This window comes from Bos mutus, chromosome 3 (genome assembly GCF_027580195.1).
Source record: "Bos mutus isolate GX-2022 chromosome 3, NWIPB_WYAK_1.1, whole genome shotgun sequence".
Classification (NCBI taxonomy): Eukaryota; Metazoa; Chordata; class Mammalia; order Artiodactyla; family Bovidae; genus Bos; species Bos mutus.
In genome coordinates this window covers 27,044,386-27,063,497 of record NC_091619.1, presented here as the reverse complement: position 1 = coordinate 27,063,497, position 19,112 = coordinate 27,044,386, and the positions used below count along the sequence as shown (strand labels likewise).

Here is a 19,112-nt window from a genome sequence, read left to right as displayed (position 1 = left end):
AAAGAAAATAAAGGTAATACAAGTAAAGGGAAGATTATGTTTTTATTACTGAAATGTTAATTTAGCCAATAAAACATTTCAGAGGAAGTAATTCAAATTATTTTGGGGAACCGTCCCAATTTATGGTAGGATTTTCACTTCCCACAAATCAAATTTCTGGAGTTTAAATATTAAGACAAAGCAACCACATAAGTAAAAGCTGCCTTTAATTAAATTACTAAAACATCATCAGGACAAAGGTAACTAATATTCACAAGATGGAAAACCAAACTACCAAGACATATCATTAAGGAATTTATTTATTTTGAAAGAGAAATAGAAACCTTGATGCTATTTGGTAAGCCATGCATCTTGAAGGCAATTACTTAAGTTAGTAAAAAGAATAAAAGAAACCTTCTAAAAAAAAAAAAGAAACCTTCTATGCAATACTTATTTCAAACTAGAAAATGCATGCATGCTCAGGTCTTTTAATGGAAGACGACTGAAAACAGTGATTAGACAAGAGTTTTCTAAGTACTCCAAGACAACAAAAGCTCTTCAATCCTAAAAATAATCAATCACTTCACAGGCACAATTAAAAGAAATCTTTTCATTTGTTTCAGACACTGATGAAATCTCCAAATACTGTCATCTGTTTCTATGATTAGATAAAGCAAAATAAAACACTCTTTAATATAAGAGGGGCTATTTAAACGCAATGTACTGGGACCTATTTAATCATCAGATACTGTCTATCACAGTGTGTATTTCATTTTATTTAAGTGAAGCAGGACACAGGACAAAATCCCTAGGGAAGGTTAGGTCTATCACTGATCTACTATAGCAACATATCCACATCCTTACAACTAGTTTTAGACCTTTTCATTGAAAATTTGACTCATAAGCATTTTTACTTGTCTGATGTTGGGCATTAATAAGAATATTTTTCATTAGGAAAAAGAGACCACTGAAATTATAGAAACATAAACCCAAGTTTCAAGTAGTTAAACACTGTGTGGGACAGCCAAACCATGCAAAACAAAGCCATCACATCTATAGGTGGTTAGTTCCAGTTCTTTCATGGTAGACACTGTTTTGTGCTGGATGTGTTAACTCATTTAATTTTTACAAAAGCCCAGGAGCATGTAATACTGTCCCTATTTTACTAATGATGAAATAGACACTGAGATTAAATGACTTACAAAAGTCAAATGACAGAGGATTCAAAACCATATGCACAATATAGACTCTAAACTAGGGCACGTCAAAGTGAAGTTACCCAGTGATCTGGTTAAAATACAAAATCTGACTCACTGGCAGGGGTTTGAGATTATCTGTTTCTAACAAATTCCCAAGGGGATACCGATGCTTTTGCTTCCTGGACACCCTCTGAGTAGCAAGCCCTAAACTACTAAACTTACCTTTCAAGATTCAAGGTGAAAGAAATGCTTAGGGAAGTTAGAAAGTAAGTTTGCAGGGTATTTCAATCAAACTGAGTGATGCTTCTTAGTCATGCTCTTAACACAAAGAAAAAAAGCTAGGATGACTGCTTCCCTGACTTACAGATCTCTGATACGTGGGGGTCCTCTTTTGTTTTTTAGTCCCAGATGAGGTAGAAGATGAAGATAAAGGTAAAGAAAGTGAAGGAGGGGCTGCAGGAGGGGGATGAGGATCGGATGACACAGTAAAAACGTTCTCCATCTCAAACAGCTGTGATAACATAACACAATGTTTATAACTATCATCAATAAAAATTTAACACATTTGACAGTCAACCTGTGTATCTACCTTTACCATTAGGTTACTTCAGCAAAATAGAAATCATTTAACCAGATTTCTATCAACAAAATAAATTATAGCATTAACATTAAAAGATCAAACCGAAATGCATTTTTAAAGCACTTACTTAATCCCTAATCCACAACATTTATAATTTTTAACATGCTGTAAGGACTCTGGCAGTTGCTACAATGAGACAATTGAGCCCAAAGTCTTCAAAATGTCTCACAACTTCACACAGAATCCAATATTCTCAATCACTTGTCTCCCTAAAGAAGGTTATACACCGGATAATTCAATGGTGTGTAGGAAGAAAGAATCCTAACTAGAATAAATATATTTTGTCAAGAGATAACAATTAGCTTTTTAAATGGTTATTATGTATTTATAGAAAAGGCTTTGCTGAATTGCTTTGTCAGATCATATCACAGATCAAACATAAAGTATTCTGAGGTTGAGTGGAGAGCCTCACCAGAGATTGACAGCGAAGCCCTCCTTTATTTACTTTCAGCATATTAAATTTACACTTCCCTGACTAAGTGCACATACAAATTTAGTTATCTAGTTTAATTAAACTGCCCTCACAAATAGAAAAGGTGTTGAGAAAGATTCCTAGAGAAGAATCTTAGAAGATAATGCTAATAAAGCAAGCAAAGGCAGAGTAGTGGGAGCCAACACTTCTCATTAGTTCTTGTACTTCCACATTATGAAATAAATCACCATTAATGAGATCTGACAAGTCTCAAAAAAACTAAGATCAAGACTGTGATACTTATGCCAGCAATAGTAGTGATAAAACACAAAATCCATACTGTGCCTTAGATATTAATTCATGATAGTATAAAGTTTTTAAATTAAACACTTACAAACTAAGCATCCAGATATGTATTCTGAGTGAGGCTGGAAAGTTTCTGTTAACAGGTAAACTACTTTTATAATACTGCTTATTTTAACTTTGTCCTATTTGTGCCACTGCTTTGTAATGCAAGTATAATCACACAATTTATAAAAATATACACATGTACATTTTCAAATTAATTTGAAAACCACTATTTCACCATGACTTACTTAGATCATGACTTTCAATCTCTGCTTTTCTCATGTTTAGACTATAGTTCTAACCATTCAAGTAAGAATGCAATGATATGATCTGTAATACATAGGCCAGCAAGCTGCAAAAACCACATCTCCACTCCTAGCAATCTAGCTAAACGTAGGAGGTAGTAACTCATTTTTCTCACCCTAAGGGAAAATGAACCCAAATCAGAAGGGATTACAGCTGTCACTCCTTCTAAGACTAAACTGTTCCCCAGGGAGGGCACTGGAATCTAGGCTGTATCACTTGCGTCTCATCGCACTTTTAGATGTGCACATCAAACGGAACTGAAACAGAACGTCTCTTTTCTCCTAGTATCTTAGGTTTTTTTCCTCGACCCTTTATCCAATTTGAGAACTACTTTTTAAAAATGGAAAACCATGTATTTTTCAAGCAACTTTAGATAAGAGAGTATGTTAACCCTTAATAAAATTCCTAATAGTACACTTAAATTCTTTTTTAAACCACCACCAACAAAACTTTAAAGAAAACACCATGAGACAAAATGGTAGGTCATTTAAAAAAGAAAAAAGCATATAAAACCAAACAATTACATAAAAAAAGAAATTCAATGGAAAAAGCAGGTAGCTCAGCAACAGATGCTTGTTTATAAAAAAATTAAAGACAAAAAAAAGGAGGTGGTGGTGGGAGGAATGAACCAGTATATAAATGTTATTTGGCTTTTTTTAAAAATAGGTGGAAAATTCTATAGTTGCTCAACTCACAGCATACAAAAAGTATATTTCAGATGAACTGAGTTAAATGCCTTAACAAATATTAAATAAAAATGTGTGTATTTATAAAGATTTTGGAAAGGGGACTTTCTAGATTTAAAGTCAAAAGAAAAAGGTGCAAGGGAAAGGATCAATGTTCGATTATGTAAAAAGTATAAACTTTTATTCTCAAACCTAAAGAGAACAAAAGCACATGTAAATATGTAAGTGCACCATTAAAGAACTTAAGCAAATCAGGTAAGAAACTACTAGAATATAAGCTTCATGAAAACAGGTACTTTTTATTCAAAGCTAAATCTCCAGTGTTACACAGTGTTTAGCACATAGTAAGCACTCATTTGCTGAACTGTGGAAGACAAATAAATTAGTCTTAAAAGATTATTCATTCAAGACAAAATATATAAGCTTCAATTGTGGCAAGCAAATATTTAGATAAAGCAAATTATTCATTTATCAAACTACCAAAGAAAAGATTTAAAAAATATTGAGGAAGTAGGTTAAGAACACGCTAATATTTTTTCATGGTGGTAAACTGGTGTAATCTTTCTGAAATACAATTTAACCACGTGTACCAAAACATGGGGGTGTTTTCCTTAATAATTCTACTGCAGGAAACCCATCCTGAGGAAATGTGAACAAGGCTTTATGCAAAATGTGTTCACTAAAATGTTTTAATAACAAATTTCTAGAAACACTCTAAAGTTTAACAATGGGTCAATAAGTCACAGTAATTTATATAACAACAAAAAATATTTATATGATTTCAACTGGTATTTTAAAAACAAAAAGACCATTAAAATCTACTTTAATACTCACAGACAATAAAATACTTAGAGGGTGTTTTAAGGGCACAGAGGTAAAATTGGTAAATGGGAACAGAATCCAGTACTCCCTTCTCACTCCACCACTCACATTCCTAACCGCTGCTTTATGCACTAAACCATGATGAGCGCCTACAATGTGGCAATGCCGTTCTAGGTTCTACCTGTATAGTAGTGAACACAACAAACAAACATCACCAAGTCCAAGTTTAGACTTTTTCTTCTTGCAACATTTCTTGAATTGTTTCTCCTAACCTAGTCTGCTTGGCTCTCATTAGTTTAGAAAAGGTAGTCCTTTCCCAAGGGGGGAAGGAATCAGATGAATTGGAGACTGCAATGGACACAATTTACACTATTGATTTTATGTATAAAATAGATAACTAATGAGAACCTACTGGCACAGAAAACTCTACTCAATGTTCTGTGGTGGCCTAAATGCTAAGGAAATCCAAAAGAGGGGATATTTCTAAATATATAGCTGATTCACTTTGCGATATAACAAATCTAAACATTGTAAAGCAATTATACTCCAATAAAAATTAGAAAACAAACAAAAATAAACCAAGGTCACCTAATCACAGACAACTGGGCTTTAAGCTACAGACAATAATAACGTCCTCGAGCACTCCTTACCACTTCGTTTGCCACTGCCCGACTGAAATCAATAAATGTTCAAATAAACTCTTATCAAAAAAACCCCAATCTATTTCACTGTACAACGGTTTTAGAAAATTACTGTTTTCTTAATCTAAACATACCTTCCCTTAACTTCCTCTGCTCCTTTCAGTTTTCTGAATGCAACCGTTTTTCAGACTAACTGCTGTGTTCTGGATATGTTCTAAATAGTTATCCACTGAGGTACATGCCACTACTTCTCTTATTGTACTGTGACCAATAATATAATACAGACAGCGCTGAGTGATTATGTTTCTTGATTCTGTAGACTAAAAAGTTTCAGTAACTTCATATAACTAAGAAAAAAAAAATCCTCTATATTACTTCTTAATAAATCAGTAAAATCAGGTTTTCTCCTTCTATTTCTTATAACTGATCATTTATTACTAAAGAAAAAACTAACCTAATAGGGTTAGTTACTTCATACAAAAACCCTGGAATGCTTATACATAAATATACACATAACTATTTATTACTAAATCTTGAAATGGAAGGATGACAGAATCTGGCAGCACATATGTGGAGACCCCTTTGAAAATCAGTCCATTATTCAAATTCTTTTAATGTTTATTATGCAATCTATATTTCTGCGTACTGATCACTATGCCATCATGAGATACTCTGTCAAATCTTACTGAAAATTTTTTATCTTGTGCTCCTGGACTTTTGATACAAAGAGCAAGCTCGAAAGTTTGTACACCTGACTTTGAAAATCAATCAAGACATGTAAAGTTCCTGGTCATGGGTCTCCGTTAACTACTAGCACACTCCAGCAAGTTACCCTGTCATCTTATTCACTGGGGGCTTTAGTTTTCTTTTAATGTTTCTAGCTTTGCTTTCCTTCTGTCATCTTAAACTGTCTTGATCAAAATACTCACCAAAACAATCCATGTCTATCTTTACATGCCAACCAAACTTCTTATAAACCTTATTCTTTCTTGGTACTTTTTAGGGTCAATCCCACTCTTCAATATTTATTCATTCCTAATTATGTACTACTTTAAACTGTTAAAAAAAAAACAACAAACATCTCTTAAATGTGGTTCTCATATGTAGAGAGTAACCTTATCAAGGGTGTATGGAAGGTGGGATGAATTGGGAGATGGGGACTGACATATATATGCTACTATTTATTGAATATAAAATAGATAACTAATGAGAACCCATTGTATAGCACAGGGAACTCTGCTCAATGCTCTGTGGTGATTTAAATGGGGAGGGAATCTGTAACAGAGTGGATATATGTATACGTATGCCTGATTCACTTTGCTGTATAGAAAGAAACTAACGTAACATTGTAAACCAACTATACGCCAATAAAAATTAAAAAAAAAAAAAAAAATCTGTGATCTATTGCATTACCAAATCTGTTTTGTTAGCTGCACTCCTTTTAATTGGAATTCACAACTGTACAATGAGAACATGTTTTAATGTCAATATCCCCATTTATCTGTTTGTAAATATTTACTGTATTAGTATTTAGCCTATGTATCGTGAACTAAACTGCTTACTAGAGAAAAAAGAATACAAAGATTAGGTTAAACAAAAAGCACTTCTACTTTAAATCCATTTTCACAATTCATGTCAAGGCAATCAAAGCTCTAGCATCTTGTCTTTTACCCTTATGAATAAAGATAAAAGCTGCGCAATTTCAATCTCCATTATTTTATCTAACTCAGCACAATTGGTAGGAGTCTAAAATTATTTTTAAAAAGTCAGACGAGGAGGGAGAAAGAAACAAACAGAAGAAGCAAGTGGTGAAATAGCCTTAAAACTAAGTAACTAAATGTCTGTTTATGGGTAATTTAAATAAATTGGTATTACTGGTAGTTCTAAATTAAGAAATAATGCTGGTTCACAGTTAAGGTGATTACCACAATTAAGCTTTCAACCTTTAAATAAATTGTAGGTATGGGTCCAGGTGCTTTTTGAAACAGTAATGAAGCTTTTTTAAGACAACAATCTAAGAATGATCTGTTTTCATTCCCCATCTGATTTGATCAATGCATGCATGCTCTGTCACTCAGTCGGGTTCGACTCTGCCACCGACGGACTGTATCCCACCAGGCTCCTCTATCCATGGGATTTCCCAGGCAAGAATACCGGGAATGGGTAGCCATTTTCTCCTGCAGGTAATCTTCCAGACCCAGAGATCAAATCCTCGCCTCCTGCATTGCGGGCAGGCTGTCTGTCACTGAGCTGCCAGAGAAGCACGCATTTTACAAAAGGATTACTACCAAGTGCTCCTCGAAATTATCTTCCTTGGCATTCCTTCCTGGCTACCTCTATTTCTTTAAACACTCTTCTCTTTGGCATTTCTTCCTGAATTACCTATAAAGTGATGACTCCTTTCTGAATTCCAAGTCTTTATTTCTGATTTCAGAAAATCTAGAAACTAAAGATTTAAAAGGAACAACTGCCCTTCACAATCCTACCTCCCCCAAACAACCACTGTTGAGCATTCCATATTACAGTATTTTCTCAACTTTAGATTACTATCTTACAAACAAAATAGACTTCCACAAGTCCCCACTTGAACTTCTCTATTTCTATGAACAAAGGTTTCTAACTTGGACAATTGGATAGACTAAATTAATTCCCTCCAGCCTCATTTTCACATTCAACTGGTCACCAGTACTATTACTTCTACCATTAAAACAAGCAGTGTCTACCTTTTTCTCAGCCTTTACCCTAGCTTTTATCTTCCCTCCACTCTGTCCACCGTTTGTAACACACCTTCCCATTGTCAACTTATCCCTTAAAAGCAGTACCGTTCGTCTTTTAAAGATACACTTGTGAATATATAACTTTAAAATCTGAATTAATAAACTATTTTAGGTTTGAACTACAAAATCCACTAAGTCCTTGCTTATAAACAGCTGATATCTTTCCTGAAGAATAAAGTCAAATATAGTGGGCCCTTTAGAACCGTCCAGCAAGCATCCCTTTCCAGTTACTCTTTCTGTCCCATAAACCTGTATTCTCTACTCTGTTAATAACAGACTACTCAATATACATCATGGGCTTTCAGATTTCCCTAGATCAGTTCATTCAGTTATCTCTAGTGAAGTCGCGCAGTCGTGTCCGACTCTTTGTGACCCTGTGGACTGTAGTATACCAGGCTCTTCCGTCCATGAGATTCTCCAGGCAAGAATACTGGAGTTGGTTACCATTTCCTTCTCCAGGGAATCTTCCCAACCCAGGGACTGAACCCGGGTCTCCCGCATTGGGGGCAGACGCTTTAACCTCTGAGCCACCAGGGAAGCCGGCTGAAGTTATCTCTAGATCTCTACCAAAGACCCTTCTCTCTCTTAACAAAGTACTACTCACCTTCAAACGTCCCTTTTCCTGCACATTTTCTTTACCCAAGATTACCGCAAACAAGACTGCAAAGGGCTTTCCTTTCTGAAGCCCTAATTTCTAAATAGTACCAATGGAGTTTTCTATGAGACCAAGAAATCAAGAGATCTGCATATATGAATAAATATCATCTTGGGTGAAAAAATCCCAGTTCTGGCCATAAATATTGTCCTCATCTAAGAAAAGACAATTAAGTTAAATAAAATAAACTAGCGTTGATATTTTCAGACGAAGAGTTGAAAAATATAAACTGTTTCCAGAATACTTTTAGAAGAGAGTAGATTAAGATTTTATACTTAACCAAATAATTAGGAAATCCAGAATTATAAACTAACTCTTGCCAACAGGAAATGATAAACCTACCTCGCAGTGATAATCAAATATTGCACTTTCAGTAGTATTTGCTGATTCTTCTTTTTCAGCAGACGTTTCAAAGAATGAAAGTTGCTAGTATTAAAAAAAAAAAAAAAAAAGAGCGAGAGAAAACGATCTATCAAGCTAATAAAGAATACAACTGCTGCTGCACCGGGCAATCTCACAGTACAGCACTGAAGAAAACAAAGACTACTAGCAGCGTTGGGAAGTGCTCTTTCAAAGCTGTTGAGTAGGCACAAACTTCTTGTTTCAGATCAAGTGTTGTGTCTTCAACTTAAGTGTACTCTTCTTTGGTCTTGTTGGTTGTTTCGAGGTTTGTTCCTTGCCTGATCTGAACTTGAAGCAGCAGTTTCAGGTGGTAAAGTCTGTTCTGTTACACTTCATACTAGAGATAAGAAATTAAGACATTAAGTAAATAATCAGGGATAGAAGGTAGGTAGAGGGAAAAGCTCATCTCATTAACTTAGAATCAAGCAATGCAGAAAACTTGGAAGCATACACATTCATCACTTAGGCAATCTCTCAAGTGTTAATGGATACCTTTTGTGGTATTGTACACTCAAACTCTGAAATTATTTCACATTCCTTATTGATATGCCTTCCCCACAAATAAATTCAGTTATATAATGTTCTACTTAATGTAGCGTTTTATAACTACCTAGCACTGTGTTATGAACTGTGGAAAATATGAACGAATTTCCTGTCGTCAGAGAATTTATACTCATTGAAAAAGTCACACATGAGAAAAAAATTAATTATAGAACAAAATATCAAAAATTAATCTGCTCAACTAATATATGGATATCTACTACTGACATACTATTTGAGAAATACTACTTATGGTTTATTCATCACTATCTGGGCATTAAAGCTACATGGTCAGAGACTTTTAAAGAGGTGGCATTATTTCAGTTTAATTAGGAGAAATAGGCAGATTTTTGAGAAAAAGAAAACAGTTGAGTATTCTAGGCATAAACTGTAACATAAACCAAACTAGAATACACAATTAAATCATAAGTCCCTTGAGAGCAGAGACCATGTATTTGATTTTCTATACCTGACATCAAGGGAGCTTTATTTGTGAATGACTGTTACAACAAGTGTGGTGTGTTGCTGCAGAGGAATCAATAGACTAGCCTGGTTAGAACAGAGTGCTGGGTTAAAGTGAAATGAGATATATGGTTTGACAGATGTACCAGAGCCAGATTATGAAGCATTTCAACTTGATATATAACAAGAAACAGAGAGTGTTAATTCTTGATGAAACAATATGAAGTCCTGAAATCCTATGAGATGACTTCATGAAGGAAACAGACATCTCATTTGAGTTGTTGCCATAAGCAGGTAAGAAATGTCTTGAGAAGAGAAACAATTGAGAAGAAAACAAAAGAGAAATGAAATGTCTATTTCACCACAAAATTGTGCTTTTATTAGCTGTACAAAAATGATTATTTTGCAGTGCCTCAAATGTTAGCTAAAATGGTGCTGTTAACCAAAATGACATACGGGGAAAAGTAAAGGAGGATTTGGTTTTAGATATGCGGAGAAATGGACAGTATATTTGAAGAACATCAGAAATCAGAATGACTACAAGGTGAGGTCAGAGCTGGTGAAACAGCTTAGAGGAGGAGAGCTCAATACTAATCACCAGTAAATGCTACAAACAAAGTTATTTAATCTCCCTGAATTTCAGTTTCTACAATGCAAAATGAAAACTCAGTAGCAGCTGATCTACTGCCATTGGGTAAATATTCCATGACTTTATACTGTAACTTCAAATATCAAATGTTACATTTGTTCAATCTTTCAGTTTTATTTGGATCATTCACCTATTACCCAGACTAGACGCTTCTTTGAACAATGGTTCTCCAATCACTGGGAAGACTATGTCCAGTCCCCACTCAAACAGTAACCTGAATGGCCTGACTCAGGGCCACTTCTGTAACGACCCTCCGTCTCCATCTACACATCCAATTGTGCAAGTCTTATCAATATTTCAAGGTATCTTTTATATTCATCTTTTGTTCTAAATGACCTATTTGTCCAGTCAGACAACACATTTGCTAAACTTCAGTATCAACTCTTCCCACATTCTGTCACATAACACTACCAGACTGACTTAGCTAAAATTCCAATTCCATCTCACTCATCTCCTTATCCAAAATCCTCAGTGATTTTCCCAGCACTCTAAATGGGAATTTCTTAATCCTGACTGCAAATCCAACCCACTCGGACAACTTGGGGCGGGGGGTGCATGGGGAATCAAAGCCTGGATCCCAACATGAGATTCAAATTTAACTGGGTTTAGGTCCTAGGCACTGGGATATTTTCCTCTTCCACCCATTTCCCCAAGGTGTTTCTGACTTCCAGCCAGCATTGAACCACCATCACTCAAGGTGTGTTTTGTTCTACTTTACATCTTTCTTCTGCTCTCCAATTCTAGATTGGTACATTTTCCTTCCTAATTCTTAAAACATAACTCTTGGGAGATTTCTTTATGCATATGGGTCTCGCCACAAAGTATATATTTTGTCATCTTAAACGTTACCAAAAAAAAAGAAATCCTTTCTTGACCATTCTAGCACAGATTACCTAATTCCCACTAAAGGGGGCATTAACTCCCAGTGATGGCATCATTCTTTTTTGGTACCAAATTTTCTGCACTTGGTTTACAGGTTTATGTATCGTGTTCCTTTAATACGCTTCAAATTTCTGAGAGACAAACTCAAGTTTATTTATCACAGGCCACTTTGGTACCTTACTAGGTATTAAACTTACCACAGCAGAAACTAATATAGCAAAAAGACAATGATAGATAATAAGCAAAAGACAATTCAAGTTGGTATACAGTTCTACCAACTGTAAAAAATTTTGTTTTTACTGAACTAGATAGTCTTAATTATCCAACCAAGAAGTTTTGAAGTGTCTTTGAAAAAAGACACCCACCTGGAATTGAAATAAACTGGCTATTCACTCATGCCAAGATTATTAGATTCATGGGTGGTACTGACGAATAATTTTGCTTTAATCCTAAGTGTACCCCCTACAGCATCCCCCGTACCCCGCTGTCCCCAGACACTTGATATACAGAGCACTAATTTAAAAAAACTAGGGGACTTCCCTGGTGGTTGGTCCAATGGTTAAGACTCTGTGCTTCCACTGCATCGGGCATGGGTTTGGTTCCCGCTCGGGGAACTAAGATCCCATATACTGCAGTGTGGCCAAAACACCCACAAAATCTAAGGAGCAATTTAAATGTGAATCTGAGAGTATTCCTGACCACTAGGTAATTAACTTCTTTCCCTTTGCTCTGTACGGGAACACTATCACCACTAATTATCAACAACTATGCCTTGCTGTTTTAGCAATTAACGCCAATTCTTTTACTTGAACTGAAAATCCAAAGAGTCATGCCCTATTTCACCTTCCTTAAAATTATCATCACCTGTCTTACTGTCTCCTCTAGTTGGCTGCTTTATCTCAAAGAGCTAGCTGAAGCCAGGCACATAGTAGGTACCAAAATAATACATATGTTGAACCAGTACATTTTTACAGCATTACTTCATCTAAAGTGCTATCATATAACCTAGTTTATCATTTTGACAAATTATACTCAAAGTCTGTACAGCATTCACTTGGGAAGAATGTTAAAGAAATGATAAACCAGTCTTTAAGTCTCTCCACCTAATCCACTGTTTAAATTACTTTCATTGAAAACAACCGCAAAGACCCAAATAGACAGCATGGAACTGAAAAGATTCTCTGTTGATTTATGACCAATACTCATTCCTGCCTTAACTCCGAAGTTCATAATTCTTTTTTTTCCCCTCAGTTCATATTTCCTGATGCAGTAACTCAAGACAAGTTTAATTTTATATAAAATAAGTTTTCAGTTTCACTTTGGGATCTAAGGAAAGTGATAAAAATTTAGATAATTAACCACCTCAAAACAATTTAAGTCATCACCATGTTGAGTGGAAATAAAAGAATATCAAATTGCTGCAACTATCTTTTTGTATATATAGGTTCACTATAGTAAAAACAATTGTGATTACTAGACACTTAAAATTATACCCTCCCATCACTTAACTTCTTTTATATACACTAATACTTTGAAATAGGACAAACAGCAGTGTGGAAAGAAGCTGAAGAAATCCTCCAGACACAAAAATCAGAACAGTGCAGACCAGCACTGTCCAACAGAAATATTGTACAAGTCACATATGGAACTTAAAATATCCTAATAATCATATTAATGCTGAAAGAAACCAGTGAAATTCATTTTAATTAAGTGTCTTATTTAGCCAAATCCAAATGTCATCACTTCCCACAGGCAATCGACATATTTTTAATATCCCTTGAAATCGAATGTTTGTTTTATATTTCAGCACATTTCAATTCAGAACTGTACACAGTTCAAGGGCACGAAGGCCACACAAAGCTAGTGGCTACCACAGTGGCCGGAGCAGGTACAGACTAATTACAGGAAAAGGCATTGCCATGCCCAATAAAGCAAAAGCAAATGTAAGGCCGTTGGGCAAAGATCTCCGCTGATAAAAAGCAGCAGTACCTAGCAAACTTGCCCATAGAAAGAGTTTGCAATTGGCAGTTTACACTTACTATCAATACATCCAAGAAGCAGAAGTCCAAACAACTAACTCGTTATATACCAGCTGCAACCGCAAACCAATGGATAGTCCACAGGTTCAATGTGAATAAATTGCTGAATTTATTTTCAACTATAATGTTTTACCTCAATATTAAAGGGCATATAATGCTCCCAAAATAATCTTTCAATGCACCGTACTCAGTTTAATACCTCTAAAAAAATGTATCACAAGAGAAACATCTAAGTAAATGGGAAAAAAGTTTTGAATTTTTCAGTTTTTAAACTAGACACTCATACATGCAAGTGGAAAACACTCCAATACAAGACAAAGAAATTTTTAAAAATCGTAATTTGGCAGAAATTATTTAACAGCAAGAAATGATGGGATTCAAGAAAACAAGTTACTCCCAACACAGCAACGTCACCACTGAAGACACTCCTGCTATTAAGTCTTAAAGAATAGTTATAATTCTTCTAGTTATAATTCTCTATCATGAAAAATCCTACAAGTTAGAGCTCTCCATAAGACAGTCTGGGTTAAAGATCTCAAAGTAGTTCCCACTTTGTTTTTTGAGAAGATGATAAATCAACACCTTGTATTTTACAAGATCAAGATTTTTATTTTGTAATACAGTCCTTAAATTCAACTCCTTAGAAATCTGCCCACACCGCATTTCCATTTTTAAACTACCTTGTTAAAAGTATGGTCCTCACAACAATGTGAATGAACTTAATGCTAATGAACTGTACACTTGAAAAAAAGGTTAAAAAGGTAAATTCCATTCTGTATTTTACAATTTGAAAGAAAAAAATAATCTTAAAAATCTTGGCCCTACATCGTGTGTCTTTAAGTGGAGAGAAGGGAAAACAGGAATAAGATTAAGCAGGACAAGTCAGTTTTCACATTCTCATTTTTTATTTGGTAGGAATTTACCAGAATTTTCAACCAAACTCTAAAGGTCATACCTGTTAAGTCAGAACTTATTTACAAAAAAGGAAAACCTATCTTCTGCGCCTCAAATACTTTACTTTTCAACTCAGCTGCTATAAATACTCATCTCGATGGTAAGCATCCAGAGCAGCTGCAAAATCACTCAAACCACTACCATCTCTTTTATTTCGGGCCTATGGCTACAAGGCAAAAAAAAAAAAAAAAAAAAAACAAGGTTGAAAAATTTTCAAGATTTTATGACTCGTCTAAGCCTGTTCAAGTATATAAACCCCCTCCTGACCCACACCATGAATACACAATATTGGTTAGTACCAAAATGACACCAAGGCATTACACTGGCCCTCAATGTAGTATTGAAAATGCTCGCCTTCTAGAAACTCAAATTGAAAATTACTCAGCGTTTTTTAACAGTAACTTAATATTTGCGCCAATAATTTGATCACTACATTTTACAGATTAATAGCTCTAGTCAATAGCTGCCAGTTCACACCATCCTGATAAAAAGCTTAATCACAGGAAATATTCCAAGATTTAACTATCACAGGCGTCCTCTCCTGCTTTATTATCCTGCCTACCAACTGTTTAAGAGGATCACACTGTTTCGCTCATTTTAGGTGCAAAACAAGGAAATTACCTCGGACAACGTTCAGCCTTTTCTATTTGCGGAATGAAGGCTGTTTTATTAGAATGTTCCCTCCCTTACTTGTAAGTTAAGCAAGGGAGGAGCTATCCGGGTGTTTCCAAAGGAAAACCTTAAAGCACAAAGAACCGTGGCACTAAGATTTCCTACTTAGGATAGAATGGTAAGAACCTCAAAGTGTCTGCGACTAGAGCTCCAAAAAAACTACACAGAATGACCAAGTCAAGCCTTTCATTGCACAACATGGGCCAGGCTCTTACACTGCAAGAACCCGGGAAGGTGGTAAGAAGAACGCCACCGAGCTCTTAAAAGAGTTTGTTTTAACCCTAGAATTAGACGGGTGAGAGCCCTGTGCCTAAGTTCAGTGGCCGGTTCTCTTTCTCAAGAAGCTAAAGGAGAGGGTTAGACGGGGAAGCTGGGGTTCAGACCCAAGATAAAACAGCTCCGGGTGAATGGCAATAAAGATGACACTTCGGCTGGGCTACCGTGCCAGAAGTGGCCGAAGAAAGGAGGTGTCTCTAAGCAACTTAGATGGAGCGGGGTCTCAGTTCATACACAAAGGAAGGGCCACTGCCGCACTGCGCTCTGGTACTAGTAGGCAGTTCCGCAAGCAGGTGATGGCTAAAAAACTATAGTGTCCAGAGTCAGAGTAGGCCGCTCTCCTCCGCCTCCGGCTCTTTCAGTCTCACACAAAGGACCGCGCCACCACCCCCTCGCCCCGCCCGCCGGGACTTGTAGTTCTCGTTTCTCCCACCAAGCGGCTGAGGGGGAAACAGCCAGACTACAACTCCCAACAGCCTCCGCGCCCGAGCCCCGCACCCCTGCCTCCATCTTGGCTGCGGTCGGAGCCTCCATTTTCGCTCCCTCCCCCCACTTTAGTCACCAGCACCACCACGCGCTGCCTCCTGGCCTCCAATCTTCACTTCGGCTCTGCAGCCTGATGTGAGGCCTAGACAGTTGAACGGGGGACGGGTGGAAAAGCCCGGGGTGGGGATTCAGGGCGAGGTGTTATCTACCCGGAGCTCTAGGAGTGCCCACCCTGACTCAGAGGTCTCTCCCGTTTGTCTTGATTTTTTCATCCGTCCTTAACTTGGCTTCCTGCTACCCCCATTTGGACCCTGAGGTCGTACTCACCCCAACAGCTCAGCGCCCCCTCTCCAGCGCCGCCATAAGCAGCACGGCCCGGTACGTAGGAATAAATCTCGCTTCTCTCGCGAGACTTGCAGGCTCCGAGCGCGTGCACAGGAAGGGGAGGGGGAGTGTATCCTTAGTACGCCTGCGCACGAGGGCTGAATGACGCCAGCCAGTGTGCTGTGCTTAACCACAACGGAGGTGGTGTCTAAATTCCCCTAGATCCCCTCCCCCTTGAGCTGCGGAAATCAATCTCTGTTTACTGACTCCACTGGGACGCACGGGGCGGGGTGTCGGTTGACTTTCAGTGTCTCTGATCTTAGCAAACTTGAATATGCTTTAGGCTGCGAGACCAGGGTGAACCTCCAGGGAGAACAATTTGGAGGACGTATCAGAAATGTCATATAAAGGATTTCTATTTCCTCAGCGATAATCCAGAAGTTCCCAAACCGCAGTTTCATTTTTTTCACATTGGAGGCTTTCTTGTCTGCTACATTAGACTGGAATTTTATTTAGTATAGAGTTAGATTTTTAGCAAGCTAATTTGAACGCCCTAAGTGAGAACTTTATCTCCCATAAACTATGTTGCTTGCAACAGACAGTGAGTGAGCGAGGTATCATGGCTATTAAACTCCTTCAACTGACCTTTCTAGTTACTGGAAGGTGTTCATAGTGTGATCCAAGGTGCTAAATCGGTAACCAAAAGGTTGAAATCAGGGTAAATGGATGATTTATCTCATAAGGAGAGAGGGTAGGAGGGAAATGTTAATTCTGGCCACAGAAAAGTTTAATGAATTATACCTTGCCAAAGATCAGGCAGTCCTTTTTGGTGAGAGGAATGCTTTTCTGTGGCTCTCTCACTTGAGAACACTGGATTAAAAAATGACCAGTCATGCTTCTGAGAATTTGCCCACCCACTTTATTTTCCCTCTCAATACTTATTTGTCCTGCATCTTTTATGTGTCGTCGCTAGGATGTATAATAGTAACAACAAATGGACATGGTGCTCTCCTCAAGGAACTTTCAGTCTAGCATCATTTAATCACAAAACCAAAATCCGAACATACGCATTGAAATAACTGCAATGAAGGAAAGGTGCACAGTGTTATGAGAGTATGTAACCTTGGAGTATAAGAGGAGGTAGTATCTTACTTCTGATGTTCAAAGATGTTTTCTCCAACTCTTCTGCTATTGGCCTAATCCCACAAGATGCCCCTTCTCTTTGATGCTTCCCCACCCCCACCCCCACCCCAGCTTTCCCAGGCTGCACTGTCAATGCTTTTATGAAAACTCACTCTGTTTTTGCTAGTTTATACTAGCTAGTGATACTTTAGAACGGGGCCTGTGACATTCATCTTTGCATCGCTCTATCCTGACAATGCCTGACATAGACAACCTTCAAAAGTTTGTTGAATGAATAGCACTGAACGACAATATAAGAAGTTGTTAGAAAGTGGAGTGTTCTGTTGGGAAGTACAGAATGTAAATGCATCAGACTAGCTGTTTTGTTTCCTCTGTTCGAATCTTAAATTGAGATTTCTCTGCCCCAGTAATAGGTCCATTTGGATATTCCAATCTAATGTTACAGAGAAACTGCCCTGGGCTCTTGCACTAGAAATAAGGTCATGTGAAGCCGGGCTAAAAGTAGAATTAGGTCTCAAATATCACAGCAATGGGAAATGTAAAAAATAATAGTCTCACTAAATTCTATAAGTACAAATCCTATTAATGAGAATAAACTCTCAATTTCTACCATCACATGTAACTTCTAAAGACCTTAAACCATGTAAGACCTTAAACCATGTAAGACCTTAAACCATTTTATCATCTTTATTCTGATACAGCTCAATTGCCTTTATATTCCCCCTTGATCCATAATTAGTATCAAATTATATTTAAGACAAAATGCAAATATGTATAAACCCAGAAGCATATATTTTAGCTTCCAAGCATTAAAAAAAGTAAGAGATGGAGTAATTTGATTTAAATCACTGGCTTAAATGATTTAGTCTTTATACAAGTACTACTCATAGGTTTCATTTTTAGGTAGAGATAGGTTTCATTTTTAGATCACATTTTAAGGCAATAATATTTATTCAAATTAATTTTGAAGCCAAGTAAAAAAATCCAAAATGTTTTCATGTTTATTTTTTTAACTGAAGTTAATTAAAGCACAAGCTTGTGAAGTTACTTGGAAAATCATTTCCTATACAAAAGGATAATCACAGATTTGGGGAAGATATTAAGTCCATTAAGGAATAATAATCAGAATTTTTAAATTGCATATTTTATTTATCGTACTAATTTTTATTTCTGAGAAACTTAAATAGACAATGAAATTGATTGTAGTTATTTTTTTATTCTTACAATTACCAATAAGCACATTTTTCCAGAGTCTACTTGAGAATTGAAAGTAAGTATCCTCTACACATTTATAATATTTTCTTGGAGCAGTGATGGAGAGATTTTTGTCAGTTCTCTGTGAAATGAGATAGATAAGATCAATGTAGAGATTTCTTTTAAATTTTTATTTAATTTGAATAAATTTTAATTGATTCAAGATTTAAGACTGTTTTTATTCTCATATGTCTTTCCTAGCTAGGGAAGGTAATGGGAATTTCCTGTATAAAATATGGTAATAGTGAATGGCAAATGGATCCACATTCAAAATTTCAGAACAGGAAAACACAAGTTAGAGCAAAAACTTTCATAAAGAATATTACTTCTATAGGAATCAAATAAGACTTAATCTTAGAACCCCACAATCCAAAACTTTTATTCATCAGCAAGCCCCCAAACAGTTAAACTGATTTTTTGAGAATAACATATAAGAATAGCAATTATTAGAATTTAAATAAGAATAAGGCGAAAGCTTAATATAATGCTTCCCTTTAAAATGTCAACATTGCACTTAACAGAAGAATTATGTGGACAAGCTAAGCTCCACACTAAAAGTAATAA

General features: G+C 36.4%; 1 protein-coding gene across 3 annotated transcripts in view; it reads right to left on the bottom strand.

Moving 5' to 3' along the window:
- The window catches only part of CSDE1 (cold shock domain containing E1), a 35,641-nt gene extending 19,335 nt beyond the window's left edge, over positions 1-16,306 (bottom strand). For 2 of the 3 annotated variants that reach the window (XM_005911077.3, XM_070367443.1), the window contains exons 1-3: positions 16,155-16,306; positions 8,808-9,204; positions 1,543-1,689 (exon numbers count right to left, since the gene is read on the bottom strand). In XM_005911077.3, coding sequence (XP_005911139.2) covers positions 1,543-1,680 — 138 coding nt within the window. In that variant the 5' untranslated portion in view covers positions 1,681-1,689; positions 8,808-9,204; positions 16,155-16,306. The remainder of the gene's footprint in view (positions 1-1,542; positions 1,690-8,807; positions 9,205-16,154) is intronic. The other variant, XM_070367444.1, reaches the window with a different exon arrangement.
- Positions 16,307-19,112: the final 2,806 nt, after the last annotated feature.